At 49.8% G+C, this 27,804-nt stretch overlaps 1 protein-coding gene across 3 annotated transcripts in view; it reads left to right on the top strand.

The window, feature by feature from the left end:
* Positions 1-27,804, top strand: part of NSD2 (nuclear receptor binding SET domain protein 2) — a 93,473-nt gene that overhangs the window by 13,377 nt on the left and 52,292 nt on the right. For 2 of the 3 annotated variants that reach the window (XM_047094235.1, XM_047094236.1), the window contains exons 2-3: positions 17,351-17,974; positions 20,081-20,243. In XM_047094235.1, the coding sequence (XP_046950191.1) occupies positions 17,438-17,974; positions 20,081-20,243 (700 nt within the window). In that variant the 5' untranslated portion in view covers positions 17,351-17,437. Of the gene's footprint in view, positions 1-17,350; positions 17,975-20,080; positions 20,244-27,804 lie in introns of those variants that run through there. The other variant, XM_047094237.1, reaches the window with a different exon arrangement.

Here is a 27,804-nt window from a genome sequence, read left to right as displayed (position 1 = left end):
TTGTTTCTCGTGGTGAGTTTCCTCGCTGTTCTGATTGCCCCTCTCAGTGAAGGTTTGTTGTTAAGATGGAGGTCCCGGAGCCGGTGGCAGGGTCTGGGTGGGGGGCTTGACTGAAGGCTGACTGGTCGGGACCCCACCGTCAGGCTTGGTGGGCCTTTCCCCCTGGGTCCGGGCAGCTGTCTTAGAAATCGCTGCTGCGCTGCGCTGAGCGCCCCCCCCCCCCCCGGTAGTGCGCCCCTCCGATGCGCCCCGTCCGGAGACTAGACTCCAGGCTGTGTCCAGCGGGGACGGGGCTGGGGCTGCATATTTCTTGGACCTACACCAGCTCTTCCCAGTTTTTGTAGCAGACGCCCCTGCTGCATGTGGTGAATTCTCATTCTGCGTCAGGTGTATTTTACAGGGAAAATAGGAAAAAATATTTCACGGCTATGAACAATACAATTTAATATGCTTTTAATACCCTTCCTATTCAGCAAAATAAATTGATATTTAAAAACCAGGTAAAATTCACATACCATAAAATTCACCACTTAAACCATTTTAAGATTTATACTTCAATGTTTTTCTTTTTTTTTTTTTATTTTTTTTTAAATTTTTTTTTTTTCAACGTTTATTTATTTTTGGGACAGAGAGAGACAGAGCATGAACGGGGGAGGGGCAGAGAGAGAGGGAGACACAGAATCGGAAGCAGGCTCCAGGCTCTGAGCCATCAGCCCAGAGCCCGACGCGGGGCTCGAACTCACGGACCGCGAGATCGTGACCTGGCTGAAGTCGGACGCTTAACCGACTGCGCCACCCAGGTGCCCCTACTTCAATGTTTTTCGTATTTGTTTTTGTTTTTTGTTTTTTCCTTTCTGTTTGCTCAGTATGTCTCAGGGTTCTGCAACCGTCAGCACCGTGTAATTCTTGCCTGTTTTCATCATTCTGGTGTGGAGCCCAGTACTCCTAGCCGTCACTCTCAGTCCCCTCTCATGCCCCAGCTCCCAGCAACCACCTTTCTCCTTTTGGGCTCCATGCATTTGTCTGTTCTGGATGTTTCTTATAAATAGAATCATATGATGTGTGGCCTTTTTAGGGCTGACTGTTCCATTGTATGGTAGGTCACATTTCTTTCCTCAGTTTATCATTATTATTTGGGTGGGTTTTTTTTGCTTTTAAGAATAATGCTGCCGTGACGATTCTTGTACAAGTTTCTGTATGAACGTATGTTTTCAATTCTCTCTTGGGTAGACACCGAGGAGTGGAATTGCTGGGTCGTGGGAGCCCTGTGTTTAACTGTTTGAGGAATGGCTAGACTGTTTTCTACAGCAGCCGTACCATTTCACATCCCCACCAGCAGCGTAGGAGGGTCCAGAGATTTGACGTTTAACACTGAGAGTAAAAACCAGCAATGGGACCAAGGAAGATACCAACTTGGGTATCATCATGAAGTTAGGATTGGAGCAGCAGGGGAGGCAAGCAGACGGGTAGGCCCAAGGCTAGCATCGAGATCGGCCTGAGGCTCGAAGCTTCCAAACAAAACAAGAAACAGGTCATTTATAAAGTCCTGACTTTTCTAGGTGCATTTCTGCAGGAGAAGCAGACTTTTGCTATGAATTCTAAATTTTGTAGAGTAAAGCTTCTCCTTCATGAGAGACTTGGAGTGGCTGTTGCCCTCAACCCTGGTTCTACAGCAAGCCATCCTGATTTCGTTGTTCATCCCACGGCAGTCTTCATTGTGAGGATGGAGGTCATCACTCGGCGGAGGCAGGAGAAGAGTGTATTCCAGGCAGATGAGTGTGACATGTTAGAAAGCAAGGGAGTACGGAAGGAGTCTGTGTCTGCGAGTCAGATTTATTTGTAGGCTAGGGTTTCCCGGCTTTCTGGGCAAGTCTCTCGTCTGCCCCTGGGGGAGTGACCCAAGAGCTTGATCCCTCCGCCGGCTTGGCTCTAGGGAATGTCCTGAAGGCCTTACTGCTGTCCAGCATCGAGACTTCTCTGCAGTGATTCTGCTCGGTTGGATTCCCAGAGTGGACAGCACAGGCCGCGGCCCAATGCTCGAGTGGCCGGGGGTGTGGGACAGCGGGGCCCCGTGGCGGGATGAGCTCTGGAGAGTGCTCAGCTCTGGTCTGGGGAGGACGCTCTTCCTGCCGTCTTGTGCTTCCACCCCTCTTTTTCCTTCCTCTTTTCCTTCACATACTCCGTCTGTGTTTTGAAATGTCTTGCTCCTCTGGAATATGAGCTCCACAAGAATACAGAATGTGCTTTACCTGCCGCTCTGTTTCCAGGTGCTGCTGGAGCAGGCCTGGTGCCCGTAAGTCGTTCTGAATGCCGATCGTTTCTTCCTGGGTGGCTTGTCCCTTTCTCCTGAAAGCAGCGTGCCTTGTTTCACGTTGCAGACCCTCCTCTGTTCCATGTGGCCCTGCCCAGCCGTTTGACGTGTGCCGTTGGTCGTGTGACACGCGAGGTGGTCATTACGTAGCCCTGGAGAGCTCGTCGCGGACGGCAGCGGCAGGGTGCGTAGTCCCCTGCACTTGCCCCCTGGAAAAGCCACCCATAGCTCGGAGCTGCTAATTTCGGTTTAACTTCCATAGTTTCATTTCTCACTCTGTTTCAGTGTTTTCTTTCCTTTCTACCACGATCACGTGCTACATTCGTTCCTGGAAGACATTTTGACAGGGACCATGTTTATGCACAAGAGGACTCGGGCTACTGGCCTCTCTCTTCCCGCGTGCCTGTGAGGCGGCTTCGGTCCCTGTGGGCCCCCCACGCGGGGCACCTGCAGCCCCACTCCCTCTGCTGCCTGTGTCCCTGGGGGTTCACGCAGTTCTTGAAATTCCTTTGCTGTCATTTTTATTGGGGTTTCCGGAAGGAGTGTACATGCGTGTGAGAAATATTCTCACAGTCTTTTTAAAATTTTTTTTTTTTCAACGTTTATTTATTTATTTTTTGGGGGACAGAGAGAGACAGAGCATGAACGGGGGAGGGGCAGAGAGAGAGGGAGACACAGAATCGGAAACAGGCTCCAGGCTCTGAGCCATCAGCCCAGAGCCCGACGCGGGGCTCGAACTCCCGAACCGCGAGATCGTGCCCTGGCTGAAGTCGGACGCTTAACCGACTGCGCCACCCAGGCGCCCCTCTCACAGTCTTTTTAAAAATTTTTTTTTTTAACGTTTATTTATTTTTGAGACAGAGAGAGAGCATGAACAGGGGAGGGTCAGAGAGAGGGAGACACAGAATCTGAAACAGGCTCCAGGCCCTGAGCTGGCAGCACAGGGCTCGACGCGGGGCTCGAACTCACGGACCGCGAGATCATGACCTGAGCCGAAGTCGGCCGCTTAACCGACTGAGCCACCCAGGCGCCCCTCACAGTCTTTTTAAATATAAAAATTGTTTTAGAATTACCTCTTTCCCCTTACTTTTTGCATCCTGTTTTTTCTTCTGGGTTTATGTTCTTGCTACCATGCCTCTTTTAGCATTTCTTTTGTAAAAGGGATGTGCATATGGAACTCATACAGAGCATGAGCAGAGGGGGGGCAGAGCGAGAGGGAGACACAGAATCCAAAGCAGGCTCCAGGCTCCGAGCTGTCAACACAGAGCCTGACGCGGGGCTGGAACCCGCGAACCATTAGATCATGACCTGAGCCAACTGACTGAGCCACCCAGGCACCCCTATTTATGTTTATTTCAGAGAGAGAGAGAGAGAGAGAGAGAGAGAGAGCGAGTGAGTGCACACCAGGGGAGGGGCAGAGTGAGAGGGAGACATGGAATCCGAAGCAGGCTCCAGCCTCTGAGCTGTCAGTACAGAGCCCGAAGCAATGAATGGCTTGAACCCACAAACCGTGAGATCATGACCTGGGCTGAAGTCGGACGTTCAACTGACTGAGCCCTCCAGCTGCCCCAGCAGTCATGTTTTCTTTTTTAATTTTTTTTAATGTTTGTTTATTTTTGAGAGAGAGAGAGACAGAGCATGAGTGGGGGAAGAGAAGAGAGAGAGGGAGACACAGAATCCGAAAGAGGCTCCAGGCTCTGAGCTGTCAGCACAGAGCCCGACGCGGGGCTTGAACCCACGGACCGCGAGATCATGACCTGAGCCGAAGTCGGATGCCCCACCGGCTGAGCCCCCCCAGGCGCCCCTAGTTAGCTTATTCTTTATGGGTTTTAAGATTGTCTTTTTGTCCTTCATGTTGTGTGGCTTCAGCGTGGCGAGGCCCAAAGTCAACAGCGTCAGGGTGGAGTTTTAAATAATTACAGCTACTTCAACGTGGTGTGAGCTGTCTTAGGAGAATGCGTTCATCTAAGTGTTGAGTCGTGGCTCTAGACACCGATTTGCTCTTATTTATGTTGCTTAGGACCCTGGCTGCTCTTTTAGTCTGAAAACATGATTTCCTTCCGTCTCTGCGAAAATTTCCATCATTATCCCTTTGAAATTGCCTGTCCCGCATCCTCCTGTCTCTCCCAGAACTCCACTGGGACGTCAGCTTCCTGAGGGCAGAGTATCCTTTCTTTTGTGGCGGTCGTACACGGCGTAAAATTTACTATTCTCACCACTCTTGAGTGTGCACTTCAGTGGCATGAAGTCCGTTCACCTCGGTGTAGGCGTTACCCCCCTCCATCTGCGGGACCGTCTCACCTTCCCAAACCGACACCCCGCCCTCATTGAACACCAGCCCCCACTCTGCTTCCGTTCTCTTGCTGCCACCAGTCCACTTTGTATGAATATCATCGCTCTGGGTACTTCGTGTAGGTGGAGTGGTACAGTGTTTGCCCTAAAAGTAAGTAAATACGTGCACACGCACGTAAAGAAGGGGCGTCTGGGGGGCTCAGGCGGTTAAGTGTCCCACTCCAGCTCAGGTCACGATCTCACGGTTTGTGGATTCGAGGCTCTGTGCTGACAGCTACGGAGCTGCTTGGGATTCTCTCTGCCCCACCCCCACTGTGCTCACACTGCACTCACACTCTCTTTCTCAAAGTAAATGTAAATAAACGTCAAAAAATGGGGGGGTTCTGTTGGAAGAGCATGTGACTCTTCATCTCGGGGTCATGAGTTTGAGTCATCTCGGGGTCATGAGTAGGGATTACTAAAAAATAAAAAAAAAAAAAATTTTAAAAAGGAGCGCCCGGGTGGCTCAGTCGCTTGAGTGTCCCGACTCTTGATTACGGCTCAGGTCATGATCCCAGGGTTGTGGGATGGAGTCCAAGTGGGCAGCCTGCTTGGGGTTCTCTCTCTCTCTGTCTCCCTCTGCTCTTCTCCCCTGCTTGTGCACACGCTCTCTCTGAAATAAGATGAAAGTAGATAAATAAAAGATTAAAAACCAGTACTTTCCTTTTATAACTGTCTTCTTTCACTTGGCATAATGTTTTCAAGGTTCACGGAGATTGTAGTGTGCAGGAATTTATCACTCTTCACGGCTGGACGCTGTCTATGTACACATTTTGCGTATTCCCTGCTGATGGACAGGCGGGCATCTTTTGGATGTTATCAATAATGTTGCTGTGATTGTTGGGTTATAAACATCTTTTGAGTCTCTGCTTTAAATTCTTCTGGATGGGCAGAATTAGTTTTTTTGGAGCGGTTTTAGATTCACAGGAAGATTAAGAGGAAGGTAGGTACAGAGAGTTCCTATATACCCTGCCCCCCACCCACACACATCCATAGCCTTCCCTGTTACCGACATTCTCCACCAGAGTGGTACCTTTGCTGCACTTGATGAACCTGCACGGGTGTGTCTTAATCGCCGGCGTTCACAGTTTCCATCAGGGCCCACCCTTGGTGTTGCGCGTTGTGTGGTTCACGGCAGGTGTCCACTGTTGCAGCATCCTACGCAGTAGTTTCCCTGCCCTAAAGATCCTCTGTGTTCTGCCTATTCATCGCCCTCCTTCTGGCAGCCACTGACATCTTTTCACTGTTTCAGGATGTCCTGTGGTTGGAAGCATACGGTGTGTAATCTCTTCTTTCCCTAGCGTGCAAGGTAGCGTGCATCGAACGTTCCTCCGTATCTTTTCCTAGCTCGATAGCTCGTTTGTTTGTAGCGTGAGTAATATTTCATTGTCTGGATGGCCCACCGTTTGTTAATTCATCTCCTGCAGGACATCTTGGTTGCTTCCAGGTTTTGGCAATTATGAATAAAAGCTGGTATAAACCGTCTGTGTGCAGGGGTGCCTGGGTGGCTCAGTCAATTAAACATCCAACTCTTGATCTCAGCTCAGGTCTTGATCTCAAGGTTGTAAGTTCAAGCCCTGCAGTGGGCTCCACACTGGGCGTAGAGCCCATCTTTGTGCAGGTTTTTTGGTGGATGTTAGTTTTTAACTCCTTTGAGTAGATACCGAGGAATGGGATTGCTCGATGTTATGATAAAATTATGTTTGGTTTTGTAAGGAACCACCAAATTGTCTTCCAAAGTGTCTGAACCACCTTGCATCCCATTAGCAGCGAAGGAGAGGTCTTCTTGTTCCGTATCCTTGCCAGCATTTGGTGTTGTCAGTGTTCTGGATTTTGTCCGTTTTGATGTGTGTGGAGTTCTACCTCGTTTTAATTTGCATTTCCCTGATGACCTATGATATTGCACGTCTTTTCATATGCTTATCTGGCATCTATATTTCTTCTTTGGTGTTTTGTTTTAAGGTATTTGGCCCATGTTTTAGTTGGGTTGTTTGTTTTCTTGTTGTTGAGTTTTAAGAGTTCTTTTAATATTTTGGATAACAGTCTTATATCAGATGTCATTTGCAAATTTTTTCTCTCAGTCTGGTTTGTCTTCTCATTCTGTTGACCTTGTCTTTCACAGAAGGTAAGGTGTTTTGTTTTGGTATTTTTTGTTTTTTTTTTTAATGAAGTGCAGTTTATCAGATATTTCTTTCATGGATTGTGCCTTTAGTGTTGTATATAAAAAGTCACTGCCAAAGTCGATGTCGTATAGGTCTTCTCCTGTGTTGTCTTCTAGAAGTTTTGTAGTTTTTTTCAATTTCACATTTAAGTTTATGATCCATTTTGGGTTAATTCTGTGAAGGGTTAAGGTCTGTGTCTAGAGTCTTTTTTTTTTTTTTTTTTTTGCATGTGGTTGTCCCATTGTGCCAGCACTGTTTGTAGAAAAGCTTGTCTTTGATTCGTTGTATTGTCTTTGCTTCTTTGTCAAAGATTGGTTGGCTGTATTTATGACAGTCTGTTTCTGGTCTGTTTCTTCTTTACTGTTGAACACTTATCTCTGATTTTGCCAGTGCAACGCTACCTTCCTTGGTGTACTGTCTTCATAGGAACCCCAGAGTGAGGTAGTGTCCGTTCTCCTACTTTGTTCTTCACCTTCATTACTGTGTTGGCTCTTCTGGGTCTTTTGGCTCTCCACATAAACTTTAGAATCAGTTTGTCAATATCCACAAAGTAGCTTACTGGGATTTGAGTGGGATTGCGTTTCGCCTCTAGATCAAGTTAGGAAGAACTGACATATTGCCAATATTGAGCCATCCTATCCATGAACATGGAACATCTTTCCATTTGTTTAGCTCTTCTTTGATTTTATTTATCAGAGTTTTATAGTTTTCCTTCAAGAGGCGCCTGAGTGTCTCAGTCAGTTGAGCGTCTGGCTTCTGCTCAGGTCACCATCTCACGGTTCGTGGGTTCGAGCCCCGCGTCGGGCTCTGTGCCGACAGCTCAGAGCCTGGAGCCTGTTTCGGATTCTGTGTCTCCCTCTCTCTCTGCCCGTCCGCTGCTCGTGCTCTGTCTCTCTCTGTCTCAAAAATAAATAAAAACATTATAGTTTTCCTTCAAAGGGTCTTGCAAATGTTTTGTTAGATTTATTCCTAAGTATTTCATTTTTTGGAGCGCTAATGTGAATGGTGTTTTTAATTTCAAATTCCACTTGTTTATTGCTGGCATGTAGGGAAGTGATTGACTTTTTTGTATGCTAGCCTGGTGTCCTCTAATGTTGATATGAATGCTTATTAGTTCCAGGACTTTTTTTGATTCTTTCAGATTTCTGCATAGACACCATGTCATCAGTGAACAACAGTTTTGTTTTCTGCTTCCCAGTCTGTATACTTGTATTTCCTTTTCTTGTCTTAATTGCATTAGCTAGGATGGCAGAATGTTTTTAATCCTGTTTTGTTCCATAGTGTAGCCCCAGCGCCTAAAATCCCGTGTCTGGCACAGCATAGGCACTGTAGAAACTTTTGAAAGAATGAAACATGAATGTTGTGTCTCTTAATCCCTCTTAAATATTTTACGTGTCTTTACCAGCCATACGGCTTGGTGAGTTGGTCAGGTTTATCTTCTAATTTATTAGTTTATTTATATATTTAGCTGTGGTTAGTCTGCTGTATTCAACTCAACTGTTTTAATTCCAGTGCCTTCTTTTTCTTTTCCAAATCTGCAAATTGTGAGAAAAATAACTTCCTATTCTTACTCTGTGGAAGCTAGGAGCTCGTTCTCCGGAGCTAGGAGCTGTGCCTGGCTCCTTGGATATTCCTCTCTGCTGGTGTTGGGTTTGCGTGCTGTGTGATCTCTTTCTCCTGGTTTCCTGCAGCAGGGAGATCTTCCAGCCTGCTCTGGGTTGTACAAGATCCCCCGAGCAGCTTCCAGCTTGCCTTTGCGGGGCCCTGCCAGCATCATTCATTCTAGAGAGGTTTTTACTTAAGTTTCCTGGCTCAGGATTTGAGATATCACAGCCTCTGAGGCAGATTTCTCCAGAGTGATTCTGTCTCCCCGGTGTTCTCTGGTGGGTATTTGCTGAGGGCCCTGCCCCAGGCTGGCCATCGGCTCAGATGCCGATGGCACTGTGACAGTAGGCACTCCGGTCTGCTCTGGGTGATGCCTGCTCTTCCTCCCCAGTGTTCAGAACCGCCCTGTGAAGTCGGTCCTCTGTCCTCAGGAGGTGGAGTGTGGAGGAGAGCATGTTGTCACTCGGATGGTTAATAAGCATTGGAGCCCAGATTCCAGGCTAGGCAGCGGCCTCCACGCGGTGCCCTGAGCCACTCCAGCCCGCTGCCCTCCACACCCTTCTGATCTGCTATAGGCTCTGTTTGGGGAGCCAGGAGCCCCAAGCCCTCGCTTTGTTCCCGAGCTCTGCTTCGCTCACAGCTGCGGGCTCTGCCCGCTGAGGCTGATTGCTGTTTGCTTTTCCTTCCTGGACCTGAAGGTTTCCCTTTCTTGCTCTGAATTAGGCAGCATAGCTGGCTTTTTTTAAAAGGAAAAACTACTTGACCACCTTCATCAGAAATCTCCTGTAGTGTGTTAACACGGTGACATAACATTAATAGAGCTCCTGATACCAAATCATCGTTTCTGGGTAAATCCTCTCTGGCATCTTTTAGTGTAGTAGTGACGGGGTTTGATTTACTTCTGTTTTGTGATATTATTTACAGTGTTTTTTTTACTGATCTTGGTCTATAGCTCTCTTTTGCATGCAATTTTCTGGTTTTGGTATGAGAGCTATGCCAGCCTTCTATAATGTTTTGGGAAACTTTCCAGTATTTTCTACGTTCTGGAGTAATTTAAACAGCGGGAATGATATTTATGTGATGCACAAGGCATAGCAGTTGGAAAGACTGAGCTCGACTGGCATATATCGACATGGGGAAGTAAAGATAGGTTGATCGGTGCGTGATCGCATTTGTGGAAATACGGACCCGCGAAACAACTCTGTTGCCGGATGCACGCCTGAGGCTGGAAGGATGCCCAGTGAACCTGTGACGGGAATCGCCTCTGAGGAAGGGCAGACGAGACTTGGCTTCAAGAGGAGGCCGACTTTCACTCCTCCAACCCACACCTGTGGGAGGCAGCACCGGGGGCTGGACCGCCGCTGCCCCTGTGCCTTCCCGCTTTATGACTCGGGTGTCGCGGTGTCCGCGCCCGGGAAAGGGGATGCGAGCACCCGCCGCAGGCTGTTGTGGGTGGCGGGCGGTCTGACCAGAGGAGGCCCACAGGGTGCTGCGTGCACTTCCTTTTGCAGTTCTCAGGTACCGAGCACCCCAGAGTAAGCCCGAAGCACTAAGTCTGTGGGTGCTATTGTCTGGAGTTCTCGCTCTCCTTTTTTCCGTATAAAGACGGCTGGAAGCGAATGTGGCCTGGGGCTAACACACTGTCCTTTCAGGGCGGGGGTTCTGGCCTGTTGTGCCTCACGCTTCCTTCTTGCAAGCCCCTGCCTCCCCTCCCGGGGAGAATGACGGGTCCCTGCGGGGCGGTGGGGAGTGTGGCCCTCTGGGCTCTGTGGGCTCTGGGCCTCTCAGGCGTTCCACCCCTTGCTTACGGTTGGTTTTTCTTGAAAGGCTGGACACAGTGAAAGATTTTCTAATTTATCGGTATGACTTCGGTATGACTTTAGAAACATAAGACGAAGTGGTCGTTGACTTGCGCTGCTACGTGGGAGGTGAAGGCCAGTGGCCTGTGGCGGCCCTGCGCCTTGGAGACTTCTCGCAGGTGGGGTCCTGGGGCGTCAGCCGTCCACGCCCAGGTGAGGAGGAGACAGTGACGAGGCAAGGAGACCAGCAACACAAATGAAACTTAAAAAAACAACAGCGAAAACAGACTTGTGAAGTCCACAAACTTAAAACAGTTAGGTTTAACATGTTTAAGGATTTAAAATGGGAACCAGCAATCTTGAAAAGTGTGGTTCATACGTCAGGTTGTGATTCACGTAAACCTAGGCTTGACATTGAATCCTGGCCCTGGGACTTCTAGCCTTGTGATCCTGGGTACCTTCTGAGAGAAGCCAGAAATCTGAATTTTTGTGTAAAATATCCCAAACTTTAACTGTCGGCAGCTAAACTCTTGACTTATCGGCGGGCTCTACTTGTTAGCATTGTTTTCTTTGTGGTTTTGCTCTAACTAGGATTGCAGTTTTCACACTTAACTCATCAGGGTCTGCTTAGAGGTAATATTCTACCTCATTGAAAGTTTAAGATTCTTGCAACTGTCTAGATTGATTTACTTCCTCTCCCATGCTACAGTCGTCATACGTATCTGTTAAGTTACAGTCCCCACAATCATAAAGTTTGCTTTGGTAACATGAATTTGAAACTAAGAGGAACAAAGAGTCATTTATATTTACTCATTTATTCAATACTTCTGGTGCCTTTCCTTCCTTCTTAAAGATCCAAGTTTCAGGGGCACCCGGGTGGCTTAGTCGGTTAAAGTGTCCAACTCTGGATTCCGGCTCAGGTCATGATCTCAAAGATCATGGGTTTGAGCCCTACATCAGGCTCTGCACTGACAGTGTGGAGCCTGCTTAGGATTCTCTCTCTCTTCCCCCCTCCCCCGCCCCTCCCCTGCGTACACTCTGTCCCTTCAAAATAAATAAACGTAAAAAAAAAAAATCCAAATTTTAGTCTGGTCTCATTTTTCTTCCCCCGAAGAACTTCCTTTAGCATTTCTTGTAGTGTAGATCTGTTGACAGCTTATTAACTTGTATTTCTTTTAAAATGTATTTTTGCCTTCATTCTTTTTTTTTTTTTTTTTTAGTGCTTGTTTATTTTTGAGAGAGGGAGAGAGAGAGACAGCGTGCAAGCGGGGGAGGGGCAGAGAGAGAGGGAGACGCAGAATCTGAAGCAGCTGTCAGCACAGAGTCTGACGCGGGGCTCGAACCCATGAACCGCGAGATCGTGACCTGAGTTCAAGTCAGACGCTCAACCCACTGAGCCACCCAGGCACCCCTCTTCTGACTGCTTTTGAGATTCTCTCTTTATCTTGTGTTTCAGCATTTTGACTGATGTGCACTTGGCGTGTGGGTTCTTTTATATTTATTGTGCTGCATTTCTTGCATCTATAAATTTATGTTTCACCCAGTTTGCGAAATACTTCTAGCTGTTTCTTCCCCCAATATTTTTTCTGTCTCACTCTTTTCCTTCTCTCCTTGTGGGTGTGAGTGGGAATCCAGACGTTTTGATATTGTTCTGTAGATTGCTGAGGCTCGCTCACTCACTTTATTTCTTTTTTTAAAGTTTATTCATTTATTTTTAGACAGAAAGAATGCAGAGGGCACAGAGAGAGGGAGTGAGAATCCCAAGCAGGCTCTGCACTGACAGCACAGAGCCCAACATGGGGCTTGGACTCACCAACCGTGAGATCATGATCTGAGCTGAAATGAAGAGTCAGGAGCTTGACCTAATGAGCCATCAGATGCCCCTCTTTCTTTTTTAAATGAATTTTTCTGTTTTTTAGACAAGATAATTTTTAACGATCTATTTTCAAGTTTCCTGACATATCTAATATACTTTGGATGTATATCTAATATCCATCCAATGATGCTCTGATTTCAGTTACAGTATTTCTCTTGTAAAATTTACATTTGGCTCTTTTTTTAAAAATAGTTTTTATTTCTTTGTTACATTTCCAGTTTATTATTTTATTAATACATTTTTGTTTATGTTCTTGAGCATGGTTATAATAGATGCTTTACAGTTGTTATCTGCTGGGATGCCTGGGTAGCTCAGTCGGTTGAGTGTTGGACTCTCGATTTCAGCTCTGGTCATGATCACAGGGTTGTGGGATCAAGCTCTGCGTCTTGATCTGTGGGATCAAGCTCTGCGCCGAGCACGGAGCCTGTTGGGGATTTGTGTACTCGCTCGCTCTCTCTCTCCCTCTCCCTCTCCCTCTCTCTCTCACTACCCCTCCCTCCCTCTCTCTCCCCCTCCCCTGCCTGTGCGTGCTTGCTCGCTCTCTAAAATACAAATAACATTTTTTTTAATTAAAAAAAGTTTTAAAATTCTTATTTGCTGGATTTTAATATTTGGGCCATTTCAGGGTTGGTTTGTGTGGTTTCCCTGTTTCTTCATATGTTTAGTAATTCGGGGTCATATCCTGGATATTTTGATGATATGCTGTAGATGCTCTGGATTCTGTTATGTTCCCGTTAAGAGTGGTAGTGTTTTTTTACTTTTAATTCTCTTAAAGTACACATAACATGAAATTTATCTTTACTAGTTTGTTGTTGTTGTTGTTGTTGTTGTTGTTTTTTGAGAGAGAGAGATTGTGCATGTGCGTGAGTGGGGAAGGGACAGAGGGAGGGAGAGAATCCCAAGCAGGCAGCCTGACTTGGGGCTCAATCTTACGACTGTTGAGATCATGACCTGAGCTGAAATCAAGAGTCAGATGATTGACTGAACCACCCAGGTGCCCCGTCTTAACCATTTTTAGTGTCCGTTCAGTAGTATTAAGTACGTCCGCCGTGCTGTGCAGTCGTCCCCACCATCCAGCCCCCGAAGTCCTCATCTTGTGAGTCTGAAACTCTAACGCCCATCAAATACCAACTCCCCGTCCTCCCTCCCCCCAGACCCCAGCTCCACCAGCTGCCTTCTGTCTCTGTGATCTGACCGCTCCAGAGACCTCCTGTAAGTGCAATCATATAGTATTCGTCCCCTCGCGACCGGCCTGTTTCACGGAGCACAATGTCCTCCAGGTCCATCCGTGTGGTGGCGGGCGGCAGGACGTCCTTCCCGTTCGAGGCCGAGGAACATTCCGCCGTGTGGATGGACCACGTTTTCTCACCCGCGCGTCTGTCGACGGACTCTGGGTTCTTGCTCGTCTTAGCTGGTGTGAACGGTGCTGCTGTGAACGTGGGGTGCACACACCTCTTGGAGCCCCTGCTGTCCGTTCTTTTGTGTACATACCCAGAGGTGGCATTGCGGGATTCTGTGGTGGGTCTGGTTCTGGTTCTGTGGGGAGCCTCCACACCGTTCTCCACAGCGGCTGCACCATTTTGCCTTCCCACCGACAGCGCATAGGCTCCCGGTTTCCCCACATCCTCGCCAACACTGGTTACTTTATGTACTTTTTTGCAAGTAGCCATCCCACTGGGTGTGAGGTGGGATCTCATTGTGGTTTTGATCTTAAAAGTGGTCTTGTGGTTTATTTTTTGTCTAGCAGCTGGAATCTTGCTTCACTTACTTTACAAGCCAGGCTGTGTGGTCTCTGCCCCACATATGTGTCGGCCTGGGATTTGGGCACAGTCTGTCTGCGGGATCTGGAGCTCTTCCTCCACGGCTCTCACCCGTTGGGAGTCTTACTTCTTGTAGGGTGTTCCAGGGGTCCTCTCAGACCCTCCTTAGGCACGAAACTAGAAGCCAGGACGTTCGCCCAGCACTGTTCCTTTCTTTGAGGAGCAGAGTCCCATTTATTTTCTTCCTGCTTTTGTCTCTCTTTGTGTCTTCAAGTAATTGTGACGTATATACATATGTTACATAATTAAAAAAAAATTTTAATGTTGATTTTTGAGAGACAGAGCACGAGCAGGGGAGGGACAGAGAGAGAGACAGAGAGACACAGAATCCAAAGCAGACTCCAGGCTCCGAGCTGTCAGCACAGACCCCGACGTGGGGCTCGAACCCACAAACTGAACCGTGAGATCATGACCTGAGCCGAAGTCAGACGCTCAACTGACTGAGCCCCCCAGGTGCCCCCGTAATTATTTTTTTAAGTAGGCTCCGTTCCCAATGTGGGGCTTGAACTCCCCACCCCTGAGGTTAAGAGTCACATGCTCTACTGACTGAGCCAACCAGGCATCCCTGTTTTTTTTGTTTTTGCCCACTTTGGTCTGACATGAGCTGGAATCATTTGCCTTTAAAAAAGCGTTGCGTGAGCGAAACCACGTGCGCTCCCACGTCTCCTGGTGTTAGCAGGCCATCCGGTGTGCGTGAAGCCGAGCCGGATCTTGGCCTGTTAAGTTTGCTCTCCTTTCCTGTGTCTCCTACGAGGTCTGGGTGGAAACCCCGGAGGCCACAAGCCCTCTTGCTGCACTGGAGGTCTCTCCACCACAGCACCGTCGGCGTGTTTGGCCAGATGATCCTGTGTCGTAGGGGCTGTCCTGTGCGGAGAAGGGCATTTCGCGGGCTTCTTGCCCCCTCCCCAGTTGACGTCTGTAGCAGCTCCCCAGTGGTAACAGTAAAAATCGGTTCCAGACGTTTGTCCTCGGGCAGCATGGGGAGCGGCTGCCGTGCACGTGTGGACCTCTCTGGTGTGTGCACTCTCGCGCACTTGGCTTTTCCCTGCCGCCCCTGCCGCTGTGCTGCCTTCTCGGAGGGTCCCAGTGCACTCTTGGTGAAGGGGTGCCCGCCTGTTCCTTGTTCCTGGCTGCCTTTTGGGCTTGGATGCCGTCACTGGGTGTCCCCACGTGGGGACTGCAGTCCTGCAGCAAAGACCTCATCGTCACAGGCAGCCTGAGGGGTCTTCCTAATGCTCGTGGGTCCCCCCGCGGCCCGAACGGCACGCTGCGAAAGTACGTCATGGCTCAGCAGTGTTGACCTTGGTAGTGAATCTCCAGGAGACAGCTGAATAGAAGGCACCATTACTACGATGCTTCTTGTCGTCAGCCCTTAATTTGGGCCTGGGCAGGGAGGGGTGGATGACAGAGATCAGATGACTGGCCTGAGCATAAAGCACACCTGATTGGGGCCGTCTTCTCACTTTGTTACTCTTGATGTTTGGCTTCCCCCCATCGTCAGTCTGGAACTAATGATGGGCCAGGCATTGGGAGGTCTCGTTTTCGGCTGTGCTGAGCAGTAACCTTGGGCATTTGCCGGACCTCTGCCTGGGAGTCCCCCTCAGCCGTGCCCAGACGATCGGTTTGGCTTCTGAGCCCTTCCCTCTTACCCTTTTGCAAAGGCCGGCCTGTCTCTGTGCCAGCCACCTCAGGTACCAGCACTCACCGCCACGGGGCCGATGAGCCACTTGTCACAGCCACGCTGCTGGCTCGTGGTGGCATGGCTTGTGTCTCCTGGCCTGACTTTTGTGTTCTCCCCCTTAAAAGTGGTTCCCTCCCCTTCCCCCTTCCCCCTTCCCCTTTCCCCTTCCCCCTTCCCCCTTCCCCCTTCCCCTTCCCTTTCCCCCTTCCCCTTCCCCTTCCCCTTCCCCTTCCCCTTCCCCCTCCCTTCCCCCTTCCCTTCCCCCTTCCCCCTTCCCTTCCCCCTTCCCCCTTCCCTTCCCATTTCCCCTTCCCTTCCCCTTCCCCCTTCTCCCTTCCCATTTCCCCTTCCCTTCCCCTTCCCCCGTTCCTCTTCCCTTCCCCTTCCCCCTTCCCTTCCCCTTCCCCCTTCCCTTCCCCTTCCCCCTTCCCCCTTCCCCCTTCCCATTTCCCCTTCCCTTCCCCTTTCCCCTTCCCTTCCCCTTCCCCCTTTCCCCTTCCCTTCCCCTTCCCCCTTTCCCCTTCCCTTCCCCTTCCCCCTTTTCCTTTCCCCCTTTTCCCTTCCCCCTTCCCCCTTCCCTTCCCATTTCCCCTTCCCCCTTTCCCCTTCCCCCTTTCCCCTTCCCTTCCCATTTCCCCTTCCCTTCCCCTTCCCCCATTCCTCTTCCCTTCTCCTTTCCCCTTCCCTTCCCCCTTCCCCTTCCCCCTTCCCCCTTCCCCTTCCCTTCCCCTTCCCTTCCCCTTCCCCTTCCCTTCCCCTTCCCCTTCCCTTCCCATTTCCCCTTCCCCCTTCCCCCTTCCCTTCCCCTTCCCCCTTCCCTTCCCCTTCCCCCTTCCCTTCCCCTTCCCCCTTCCCTTCCCCCTTCCCCCTTCCCTTCCCCTTCCCCCTTCTCCCTTCCCCTTTCCCCTTCCCTTCCCCTTCCCCCTTCTCCCTTCCCATTTCCCCTTCCCTTCCCCTTCCCCCGTTCCTCTTCCCTTCCCCTTCCCCCTTCCCTTCCCCTTCCCCCTTCCCTTCCCCTTCCCCCTTCCCCCTTCCCATTTCCCCTTCCCTTCCCCTTCCCCTTTCCCCTTCCCTTCCCCCTTCCCCCTTCCCTTCCCCTTCCCCCTTCTCCCTTCCCCTTTCCCCTTCCCTTCCCCTTCCCCCTTCTCCCTTCCCATTTCCCCTTCCCTTCCCCTTCCCCCGTTCCTCTTCCCTTCCCCTTCCCCCTTCCCTTCCCCTTCCCTTCCCCGTCCCCCTTCCCTTCCCCTTCCCCCTTCCCCCTTCCCATTTCCCCTTCCCTTCCCCTTTCCCCTTCCCTTCCCCTTCCCCTCCCCTTCCCCCGTTCCTCTTTCCTTCCCTTTCCCCTTCCCTTCCCCTTCCCTTTTCCCCTTCCCTTCCCCCTTCCCCCTTCCCCCTTCCCTTCCCCTTCCCCCTTCCCCCTTCCCCCTTCCCTTCCCCTTCCCCCTTCCCCCTTCCCTTCCCCTTCCCCCTTCCCCCTTCCCCCTTCCCCCTTCCCCCTTCCCCCTTCCCCCTTCCCCCTTCCCTTCCCCTTCCCCCTTCCCCCTTCCCCCTTCCCCCTTTCCCCTTTCCCTTTCCTTTCCACTTTATCATTTTGTGACTCTGTCTCATTTCTGTGATACTGGAGCTGCCTCCTATGACCGAGGGATTATGTGAACGTCATACATGGTCTCACGATAAACCACACAAAGCCGTAGAGGTGTCAGGATACTTCTGTTAGGTTCTAAACGTGATGTTTCTTTTTCTTTTTGTTTTTCTAACACTGTAGTGCTCTAGATACGGAGCGTCTGGGCTGAATGCAGTTTAGCATCAAAAGGGTCCTCTTTCTGTTGAGAAGATTGCGAAGTGTGTCAAGATGAAGCAGGCACCGGAGACCCTCGGCAGCACGAACGGGAAGACCCAGAACTGTGAAGTGAATCGTGAATGTTCCGTGTTCCTCAGCAAAGCCCAGCTCTCGACCAGTCTACAGGAGGGGGTCATGCAGAAGTTCAACGGCCACGACGCACTTCCCTTTATCCCATCCGAGAAGCTGAAGGACCTGACGTCCCGTGTATTTAATGGCGAACCTGGTGCTCATGATGCCAGGCTGCGCTTTGAGTCCCAGGAAGTGAAGGCGCTCGGGACGCCGCCCAGCACCACCCCCATCAAAAACGGCTCTCCGGAGATTAAGCTGAAGATCACCAAAACGTACATGAACGGGAAACCTCTCTTTGAATCTTCGATTTGCGGGGACAGTGCTGCTGCCGTGTCCCAGTCGGAAGAACACGGACAAAAACCGGAAAATAAGGCCAGAAGGAACAGGAAGCGGAGCATAAAGTATGACTCCTTGCTGGAGCACGGCCTTGTTGAGGCAGCGCTGGTGTCCAGGATCTCGAGTCCCTCCGACAAAAAGGTGCCTGTGAGGAGGCGTGGCCCGGGTGGGGTCGCGCGCAGCAGCCCCTTCTGGGCGTGGGACGCGGGGCGCAGGGGAGGAGAGTGTGCCCCCTCGCCCTGGGTGCACCGGGCTGACAAGGGAGCCCGGCTGTGGCTCAGGCGACCCTGTGTTAAGTCTCACAGCGGCCGGCCCGCCCGCCCGCAGAGCCAGTTGTGAAACTAGGGACTTGACTGAGTGTTGGAGAGTGAAATGGATAAAAAGAGGTAAAACCGGTTTCTAGACCCAGGTCTGGCCAGTTCCACACCCCTTGACCTTCAGGACTTAGCCTGACGATGACGAGAGAACGAGAGAACGAGAGGGTGCTGGGATCTGGCTTCCTGGTGCCATGTTGGGGGGGGGCGGTGCAGGGGGGCTCCTGTCCTTCCACATGGTTTGCCATCCGCTCTTGTCTCCTCTACCCGGTGGTCCCGCAGACGGTCCGCCTCCTTGAGGACTGGGTCTGCCTTGTACCTTCACGCTCTTGGTTCCCAGTGCGGAGCCCAGCACTTGAACACGTGTGAGCAGGTGTTCAGTCCTCAAAGACGGGTGGAAACCCCTGCTTGTGATGAAGGACTGTAGGGGTTTATGCCACCATGTCTTAAAGTGGCACTGCGATGGCCCGCTGCTGAAATGAGTATAAGCCATGTAAAGCGGCCAAGGAGCCTTGGCCTTGGCAGAAGGAACTAGGGAGGGTGCCAAGGGCTGATGGTGTCTGTGGTCTATGTGAACAGAGGCTGGAAGGGGCCTGGGGTCCTTCGGTCTTTAGTCGAAGCTCCAGGCCCACTTGCAGGGGTAGGGAGAGGGAGCCTGAAACCACTTTGGGTTGGTATCATCACCGAGGTTGGAGTATTTAGTTTAAAATTACACTTGAGGAATTTTATTTACAGTTTCCACAGATAAAAGGGAGAATGTTCAAAATTCCCTTGAAATCGTTAAAATAATGAAGATTTTTTAAGGTTTAGAAAAGTGAGTGCTCAGGAGCTGTTTGGCTCTTGCTAATGTATTGCAACGGTGAATTTTTTAAAAAAATAGATGAATTTAGCGAGCTGGGCTGATGCAACGAGGGTCTGAAGTTCGCGTGGTTGTGGGGGACCTCGCTCGTTCATAGGGAAGAGGCTGGTGCAAGTTACTCCTGCTCTGCCAGTCGGTTTTGATAAACTTGGGTAAATACCTGAGTTTTGACTCTCATCTTCAGAGTGGGGTGGTGACCCTCCACATGGGGCTCTCACGTGGCTTAGAGGACATGAAAATGCAAAGCTGGGGTGCTGTGGGCTAATCGGAGAGCCAGCACGTAGCAGCTGTGTGCCAGCCCTTAGCACCGTGCGCACGGGTCCTCATAACACACAGTGAGATCTCAGAGCCCTTATCCTTGGTTTACAGACGAGGAAACTGAGGCCCAAACAAGTTCAGCAACTTGCCCAGGTATGTAGAGCTCTGGGAGAAGGCTCGGGAAGTGACACTCAGGAGGAGGCCAGGAGCCATGCTGACCTTGCTTGTCCCACTGGAGGGACTGAGAGAGGAGTGGGATGGCCGTGGCCCCGGTCAGGCCTCCAGCTCCTAAGTGACTCATGTTCTCAGGAAGAGAAATGGAGGCTCAGAGACCCCTAGGACCCAGATCACGATGGAGCTGAGACTTGTTGCCAAGCCCTCCTGAGGTTCTTGCCACCCTGGGTCCTTTTGTGCTGGGTGACACAAGTGCTCCCGAGAACTGACAGACACATGGCTGGGGGGCGCGGGAGGGTCAGAGTGTGGATCCACGCTTCCACGAAAATAACTTATTTGACCAGCTGAGTAAAGCACCATTAAAGACCACCCACCACACCAAGGAAATAGAGCTATGTAGGGCCCTTCATAGTCGGGTACCTACTGTGTGCGGTTTGATGAAGTGATAGCAGGGGAAGCACTCTCCGTGTGTGTGTGTGTGTGTGTGTGTGTGTGTGTGTGTGTGTGTGTGTGTGTGAGAGAGAGAGAGAGAGAGAGAGAGAGAGAGAGAGAGAGAGACCTCTAGCCCGCGTAATCTTTGGATAGAAGATTGGATTTAGGGGTACTTAGATTGTTAGTATGTATTTTGTTGTTCATTTTCAGGTTGCGGCTAAGAAAGAGTCCTGTCCAAATACTGGCAGAGACAAAGACCACCTGTTGAAATACAGTGTTGGCGACTTGGTGTGGTCCAAAGTGTCCGGTTACCCTTGGTGGCCGTGCATGGTTTCTGCTGACCCACTCCTTCACAACTACACCAAACTTAAAGGTATTGTGTTTATGGACTGTTTTTCCGTCTTTCTCTTTTTGCACTTAATCTTTCTAATCTCCAAACTTTTTTCTTACCTTTCCTTAAACGGCCCTACTGTGGTGGTTCTTTTTTTGTTTTCCTATTTTAAAAAATTGTGCTAAAATACACATAACATAAAATTGACCATCTTAACCATTTTTTAAGTGTGCAGTTGAGTGGTATTGAACACGTTCACAGCATTGTACGACCGTCTCCACCATCCGTGCCAGAGCTCACTCACCTTACGGGTCTGGACCTCTGTGCCCATTAAACGCTAACCCCCATTCCTGCCCCTCCTGGCCCCTGGTGCCCACCGTTCCGTTGTCTGTCTCCTTTTTGTGGTTTTGGTTTGCAGTGCCCTCAGGATTAGTGATGCTGAGCATCTGTTCACATGCTTATTGGCCATTTGTATGTCCCTGCAAAAGTGTCTGTACTAGCCCTTTGCCCATATGTGAATCAGATTTTGGTTTTTTTGTTGCTGAATTTACTGTGGTTCATTTTTGCAACGTTAATACTTGATTTGGATGTAACACATTGCCATTTCTTTTTATATCCAACTCAGACATTTACCTTACCTGATTGAATTAGTATTATTAATTGAGGAGTGGTCGTGGCTTTATGTTGCTTTTCAGGTTTTATGGTAATTTATTATCGTTTTAGATACATAATGATTGCTTGTTTCAGTGTGATTTTCAGAAATAGCATTTTTAAAACTTTCTATTTTTTTTAATGTTTATTTTTTGAGTGAAAGAGTGTGAGTTGGGGAGGGGCAGAGAGAGGGAGACACAGAATCCCAAGCAAGCTCCGGGCTGCCCCTGTCAGCACAGAGCCTGATGCAGGGCTCAAACTCACAGACTGCGAGATCGTGACCTAAGCCAAAGTCGGATGCTTAACCGACTGAGCCACCCAGGCACCCCTAAAACTGTTTGTTTATTTTTGAGAGAAAGAGAGAAAGAATACAAGTGGGGGAGGTACAGAAAAAGGGGGACAGAGGATCCAAAGTGGGCTCTGTGCTCTCAGAACAATTGACAGGGCTCGAACCCACAAACCGTGAGATCATGACCTGAGCCTAAGTCAGGTGCTCAACTGACTGAGCCACCAGGCGCCACCCCAGAAATCATATTTTCTGCTAAGTTTGAGTTATAAAGATGTCCCAGTTTACTTTTTAGGCCTGTGGGGAGAAGGAAAAACCAGAAATGATCTTTGCATCAGGAAACTTGGGAATATAAATTATTGCACGGAGCAGTTGGAGAACAGGGTAAGAATACAACGTGTTGATACAGATTAGAGCAGATCCTAACATAAGCAGTAATTGGAGAACTCACAAAACATAAAAACTCTTGTGTTTCTGGAGCAAAAAACGAGTTTGGATGGTTTGAGATTTTTCTGGAAAGTTCTTTTAAAGTTTGACTTGAGTTTGAAGAAGGTGCTAGGTGTGAGTACAGGGTTGGAGCTGAGCCGGGTAGCACCCCACAGGTCTGTGCACCCTTCTGCAGTGTGGGTGACTAGAGCCGGGGGCTGGGCCGGGCGGGCTCCCGGCCTCCTCGTGCGGTTGTCCGGTCAGCCTCGTGTGGCCGCTGGGCGGGACTCGGGATGCGGCCCCCCCTGTTGCCGGGCTGCAGCCCTGGGTGGGGCTGTTGCTCACGCCGGCTGGCCGCTGGGGAAGGGGCATGGGGGCGCCTGCCTGGCCAGCGGACCGGAGGGGGGGACGGGCTCAGGACGAAGAGGTCCACACTGCAGTGGCAAGTGCCTCCGTCTGAGTTGTGCCCGGCCTGCTGTCCCTGGAGGTGGTTGGCCTCTGCCTTGAGGCTCGGGGACGCGCACGTGCTCAGCACGGGCTGTGGCGGGCCAGCTGCGGTTCCCGCCCCGTGGAGGACTGTCAGCGTCCTCAGCTTGCCAGAATTGGTGGGGGGGGGGGTCTCTTCCACAAGCCTTCGGGGGCCCCAGGATGCACCCCGGAGGCATCTAGACCTGGAGTGTGGAAAGAAGTAGTTGAGACGGAAGCTGGGTGGCCACACAGGTGCGGACGTGTGGCGTTGCTGGACCCTTCTCAGGGCTCAGCCGCCTGCACGGGTTAGGTGTCCGGCTTGATTTCTCCTCGGGTCGTCATCTCACGGTGGGTCAGTCGTGAGCCCCCATGTTAGTCCGGCTCTGCGCTGGGTGTGGGGCCTGCTTGAGGGTCTCTCTCTGTCTCCCCCCTGCCCCTCCCCCCTTCGACTGGATGTGTGCGTTCTCGTCCTCTCCCTCCCCACCCCCCCGCCCCAGCTTGAGTGCACACATGCATATTCTCTCTCTCTCTCCCTCCCCCCCTGCCTTCTCTCTCTCTCTCTCTCTCTCTCTCTCTCTCTCTCTCTCTCAAAATAAAGAAACAAGCCAGCCACACAGCAAACTGAAGTAAAAGTCAGTGTGGCCTTCATGGCTTCCACGTCTCTGGTCTGCCTAGCACATCACAAGCAGTTTCTTTTTAGTGTCTGAGGATTTCTGCTCTGTTTACATGAAGCTCCTAGCTTGTCCGACCCTTGTAACTGAAGGAGGCTTTTGAATGTCTCTTTGTTCCAGCTACTGGGATGAATTAACTTTAATTTCATTACATCTTCCCCCTGATGTAGAGCAAAAGAATTCCCGCAGTCTCCAGCAGCCTGTCCAAATGACGTGCAGACACAGCACGTTTTTATTCATCTCTCACTTCCTCTTTCTTTACTCTTAGAGCCTTCACTCCAGCCCAGGACTTTTACTCTTTTGCCTACGACATTGGAGGATTCTTCTTCCAGCTGAGGTGTGGGCTCTGGACTTAGCCTGCTGGGGCCCCGCTCAGCAACTTGGTCTGGTAGTGAACCACTTAATTTAAGCCCCCGTTTCCCTCTGTATGGAAACGGAGGGTAATGATACCAGCCCTTGTTTGGGAAAGTCTCAGCGTGGTGAGTAGTGAGCGTTCAGAATCAGGGCTCTTTCCTGAAAACGTTCCTGTTTGACCAGTTGTTTCCCCCTGCACGGCCCTAGTTTTGGGCCATTTAATTTAAGGAATTTTGTGCCATTGTTAGTGCCTCGACGTCCCCAGATGTGGCCTGGCTTTGATAGCCGTGCTGAAGGGTCACACTTGAGTTCCATCTTGTCTTTTGTTTGTTTTGTGGAATGTTTTATTTATTGTTCGCTTGCTTTTTTTTTTTTTTCATTAAAAGAATTAAAAAAATTTTTTTAATGTTCATTTATTTTGAGAGAGAGAGAAAGAAAGCATGAGTGGGGGACGGGCAGAGAGAGAGGAAGACACAGAATATCCAAAGCAGGCTCCAGGCTCCAGGCTGTCAGCCCAGAGCCTGACGCGGGGCTGAACCCACAAACTGTGAGATTGTGACCTGAGCTGAAATTGGACGCTTAACTGACTGAGCCACCCAGGCGTCCCTGCTTGCTCGTCTTCTATTTAAAAACCTTCCGAGCGTATAGTTCAAAGTGGGACAGTATGCTGGGCACCCATGCACCCTCACCTGTGTTTGTGAACTTTACATGTTTTTTTTTTGACCTGTTCCATCTCTCTCTGTCTGTGAACACTCTCTCTCTGCCAGCCCGCGGGAACGTAGGCGCAGGCCTCCTGGTGCCTCACCTGTACACGTCAGCGGGGTCTTCTGAGGACAGGGACCGCTTCCTGCCCAGCTCAGCACCAGCTACATGCAGGGGAGCCCTCCAGCAGTGACACGACGGCCCTTGGGTGGACTTCCCCAGGATTTTCCCTGTGCCCGTGTTTTTCCTTCGCTCGGGATTGGATAGGGTGCCTGCGTTGCACCAGCTGGCCCGGCTCCTCAGGCCCCCGCGGTCCAGCACAGCGCTCTGTGCCCCCAGCCCCGTTCTTAACTGCGCTGCCGTGTTGTGATCAGACTCAGGAGTCCCGTGCAGGTGTTGAGGGAGGGGGCTTACGTGGGGCCTGTCACCAAGTACCTGCTCCTCGCGGCGCGTTCCTCCAGGAGTTGTTTGGGGACACAGGGGAGGGGGCGCTCACGATTGCAAGCAGATCACCTTGGGAAGAGCGGTACTGTGCTTTTGAAAAGTAGTTCAGAAGGAGGAGGGCCCAGGTGAACGCCCTGCCCTCCTGCCAGCTGATAGCAGGCTCACGTGACCTCTGAAAGGAAAAGGGGTCAGAGGAAACCATGAGGACACGTGTCCTGGTGGAATTGCTTGGGGAGCTCTTGGTGTCTGCTGTCCCACTTCTCGGTCGCTGGTGGCTGACAGAGCTCTCCAGTGGAAAGGTGCAGTCCTTTTTTGTCACTAGTGAGTGCCCCGTGGCCATACGTGGGCACCACGTCCCCCCGCCAGCCCTTCCCCACGCCCTCCCCACTCCTTTACGACCCATCGGCTGAGCAAATGTACCTGCCCGTTTTTATCCTGCTTCCTCCTGTGTTTAATTAAGTGGCATTTTTCTGTGAAAATGAGCTTCTTCCTAAACACTTAGTTATGTATTACAGTCCTTACTCTTTAATGCCCTAGTTGTCCCAGATTTTAACCAGCAGAAGTGCCATTAAGTCCCTTTCAGCTGTGTCCTTTTGATGTGTCTCAGTGAGCCCGTGAGGGCTTCCTTGTGGAGACCCACAAGACGCTCCATGCACACTTACTTACACTCTGCCGTGTCCGCCATTTCCTGGGAGGAAAGCTGGGTCCTTTAGAAGACGGCGGTGTGTGGAAGCCCACGTGTGGGCACTGCTTGTGTTCACGGCTGTGGGAGACCGAGAGTTCACCAGGGATGTGTGAGGTAGGTCTCCAGGCAGGACGGAGACCTGGCTGCAGGTGGAACTTTGGGGTCCGTTTATGATTTCTGAACACTTGGCATGCAGCAGCCCCTGGTGGGTTGACATGGTGAGTGATGGGCAAGCTTTGGGGGCTCAGGCATCCTCACTGGGGGAGGACAGGGACCTGAAGGAAGGACGGCTTCTGGCATGGCGCTGGCTGAGCATGGGGGGATCTTTTCCCTGTGAGGCGCAACTCCCTCACCCTACCCCTACCCCACCCCAAGTTTTCTCTCTTTTTTGCGTAGGCGTACTTTTTTTTTTTTTTTTTTCTAATCACACTTGGATTTATAGTTGTGGTTGAATCTGGATCTTAGTAATATACTCAGATTTAAAAACCCGGTGTTCAACATTCATGCAGACGAGAATACAACTCCTAGACCACAGCTCAATCCAGGCTCCTTTGAAAGTGTAGATTCCCTTTGAGAAGCTAAGTTAATGAAAGTCTTAATAGCATGTTTGTAACAGGGGCGCCTGGGGGGCTCAGCCGGTTGAGTGTCGCCATTCTTGATTTCGGCTCAGGTCATGATCTCACGGTTCCTGGGATCGAGCCCCGATTCGGGCTCTCTGCTGACGGTGTGGAGCCTTCATGGGATTCTCTCTCTCCCTCTGTCTCTGCCCCTCCCCTGCTCACACTCTGTCTCGAAATAAATAAATAAACAAACGTTAAGACAGCATTTTTGTGATACACGGTAGCAGGACTTGTCTGGCCTGTTATTTACCAGGGTATCTTAGATGGATGAGCAGCTTTGAGGCCTGACTCAAGTTGGAAACAGAAGATAAATGTAGGTTTTTAGATACTACACTATGAAGAGAACAATTGTCTTGCACCTGAGAGCTTCACCGTGTCCAGGGTATGCCCGTATCGCACTAGTCTCCTCATCAGATAACTGCTGTCTGGAGTCCAGTCATTTTCTGTTGTGGAAAAAATTTTTGTCACATTTTCTGTTACGGAAGGTCACCCTCATTGCTTGATTTCTAAATTCCAGCATTTTCAAAAAATATGATGGGTAATCTGGTCTTCTCATATCTTGGGTTATCGTATCGCTTCATAGTATCATCTCCTTACTGATTTTTTCTTTTTGGCTTATTCTTTCAGTTACCAAGAGAGGTATGTTAAAATGATCGACTGATAGCCAACCTGCCTTCTTCTGGTGGCAGTTTTTTGTCAGTGTCTGCTTTCCCTGTTTTGGTGCTCTAGTGCCCTCCAGGGACTAAACCAGGAAATTCAGGCATGGTGATACTTGTCGTTTATTTTCTGTGGAACTCTGTGGTGTCATGTCCTTGTGATTTTGTCCCTGTTCTCTATTCTTGCTTCTGTAGACACTTGTCTGCATTTTTTTTTTTTTAATTGCTGCTCTTCCTGCCTGGAGCTTCAGCTGCAAAGCAGCCTTGTTTCTTTGTGGGGTCCATTCTGCATGCATGGGTGACTGCTGTCAACTCAAAGGATTCGCAGAATCTGGAGAGATTCTGGCTCATTCTAGCCCAGAGGGTCAGGGTCACCTTGAGTCCAATGGGCCATGATGGGGACAAAAGGATTGTAGTGCAAAATTAGGTACCTGGGTTATTGGTGGAGGATAGGTTCTTTTAGAAGGTTGTGTGGGTAGGGGGAGTCAATGACAAGTGTTTTCATACTGAACATGATTGATGAACATCAGAAATCACAGGAAGAAATAATTACTAATAAATGGTGGGACAACTGGTTAATTATGTGGTAAAATAAAACACTGAGATATTCACCTCTTGAAGCAGTGAAATTCATATGGATTAAAGAAACCCACAAAACTAGGAAAAAAACTGGGTTATATTGTTACCAAATTTCTAGGCAGGAAAGAACTTCAAAACTAATTATATTTAGGGGCGCCTGGGTGGCTCAGTCGGTTAAGCGTCCGACTTCAGCCAGGTCACGATCTCGCGGTCCGTGAGTTCGAGCCCCGCGTCGGGCTCTGGGCTGATGGCTCAGAGCCTGGAGCCTGCTTCCAATTCTGTGTCTCCCTCTCTCTCTGCCCCTCCCCCGTTCATGCTCTGTCTCTCTCTGTCTCAAAAATAAATAAACGTTAAAAAAAAAAAATTTAAAAAAAACAAAAAAAACTAATTATATTTATTTTACAAACCTGGGATCAGACTATAGTATTTTTCTCTGCTTTTTTTTTTCTTTTCACTTTCTCTGTAAGGAGTCTTTTTTTGTGTAATTAACTTTTGATAGAAAATAGCGTAAGTTCATATTGTTTCACTATATGCACTGTAACAGACCTTCTTTGTTATGCGAATGGTGTGACATATGCCTATAGTCATTTTCGTGACCAAGGAAAGTTCTTTCAAAGTATTAAAGTAATGGAAGAAGTCACAAATCTCTTAACATAGTTTTGAATCTCACCTATTGTAAAATCAAAGTATACGTACGTAAAAAAAATTTTTTTAATGTTCATTTTTTTGAGAGAGACAGAGCATGGTGGGGGAGAGGCAGACACACACAGAATCTGAAGCAGACCCCAAGCTCTGAGCTCCCAAAGAAGTGTGCACATTTAACAAACAAATCAAATTCTATTGAGAGTTTAATAGTGAAAAATAGTCCAGTCTCCTCCTTAGGGCTAATGTATTTTTAACACTTCCAACATTTTCTTCTAGTTTTAACTACTTTTATTTTTTTTTAAAGACTTTATTATTTTTTTCAGAGCAGTTTTAGGTTCACAGAAGCATTAAGGTACAGATAGCCCACCCACACACATGCACAGCCTCCCTTCCCATCAACATCTTCCACCAGAGTG

The sequence above is a fragment of the Lynx rufus genome, unplaced genomic scaffold (genome assembly GCF_022079265.1).
Source record: "Lynx rufus isolate CCGP_SWC_20201006 ecotype Redwood Valley unplaced genomic scaffold, mLynRuf1.p SCAF_38, whole genome shotgun sequence".
In the NCBI taxonomy this organism is placed as follows: Eukaryota; Metazoa; Chordata; class Mammalia; order Carnivora; family Felidae; genus Lynx; species Lynx rufus.
The sequence above is the reverse complement of the archived record's forward strand: the minus strand, read 5'-3'. Positions and strand labels throughout refer to the sequence as shown.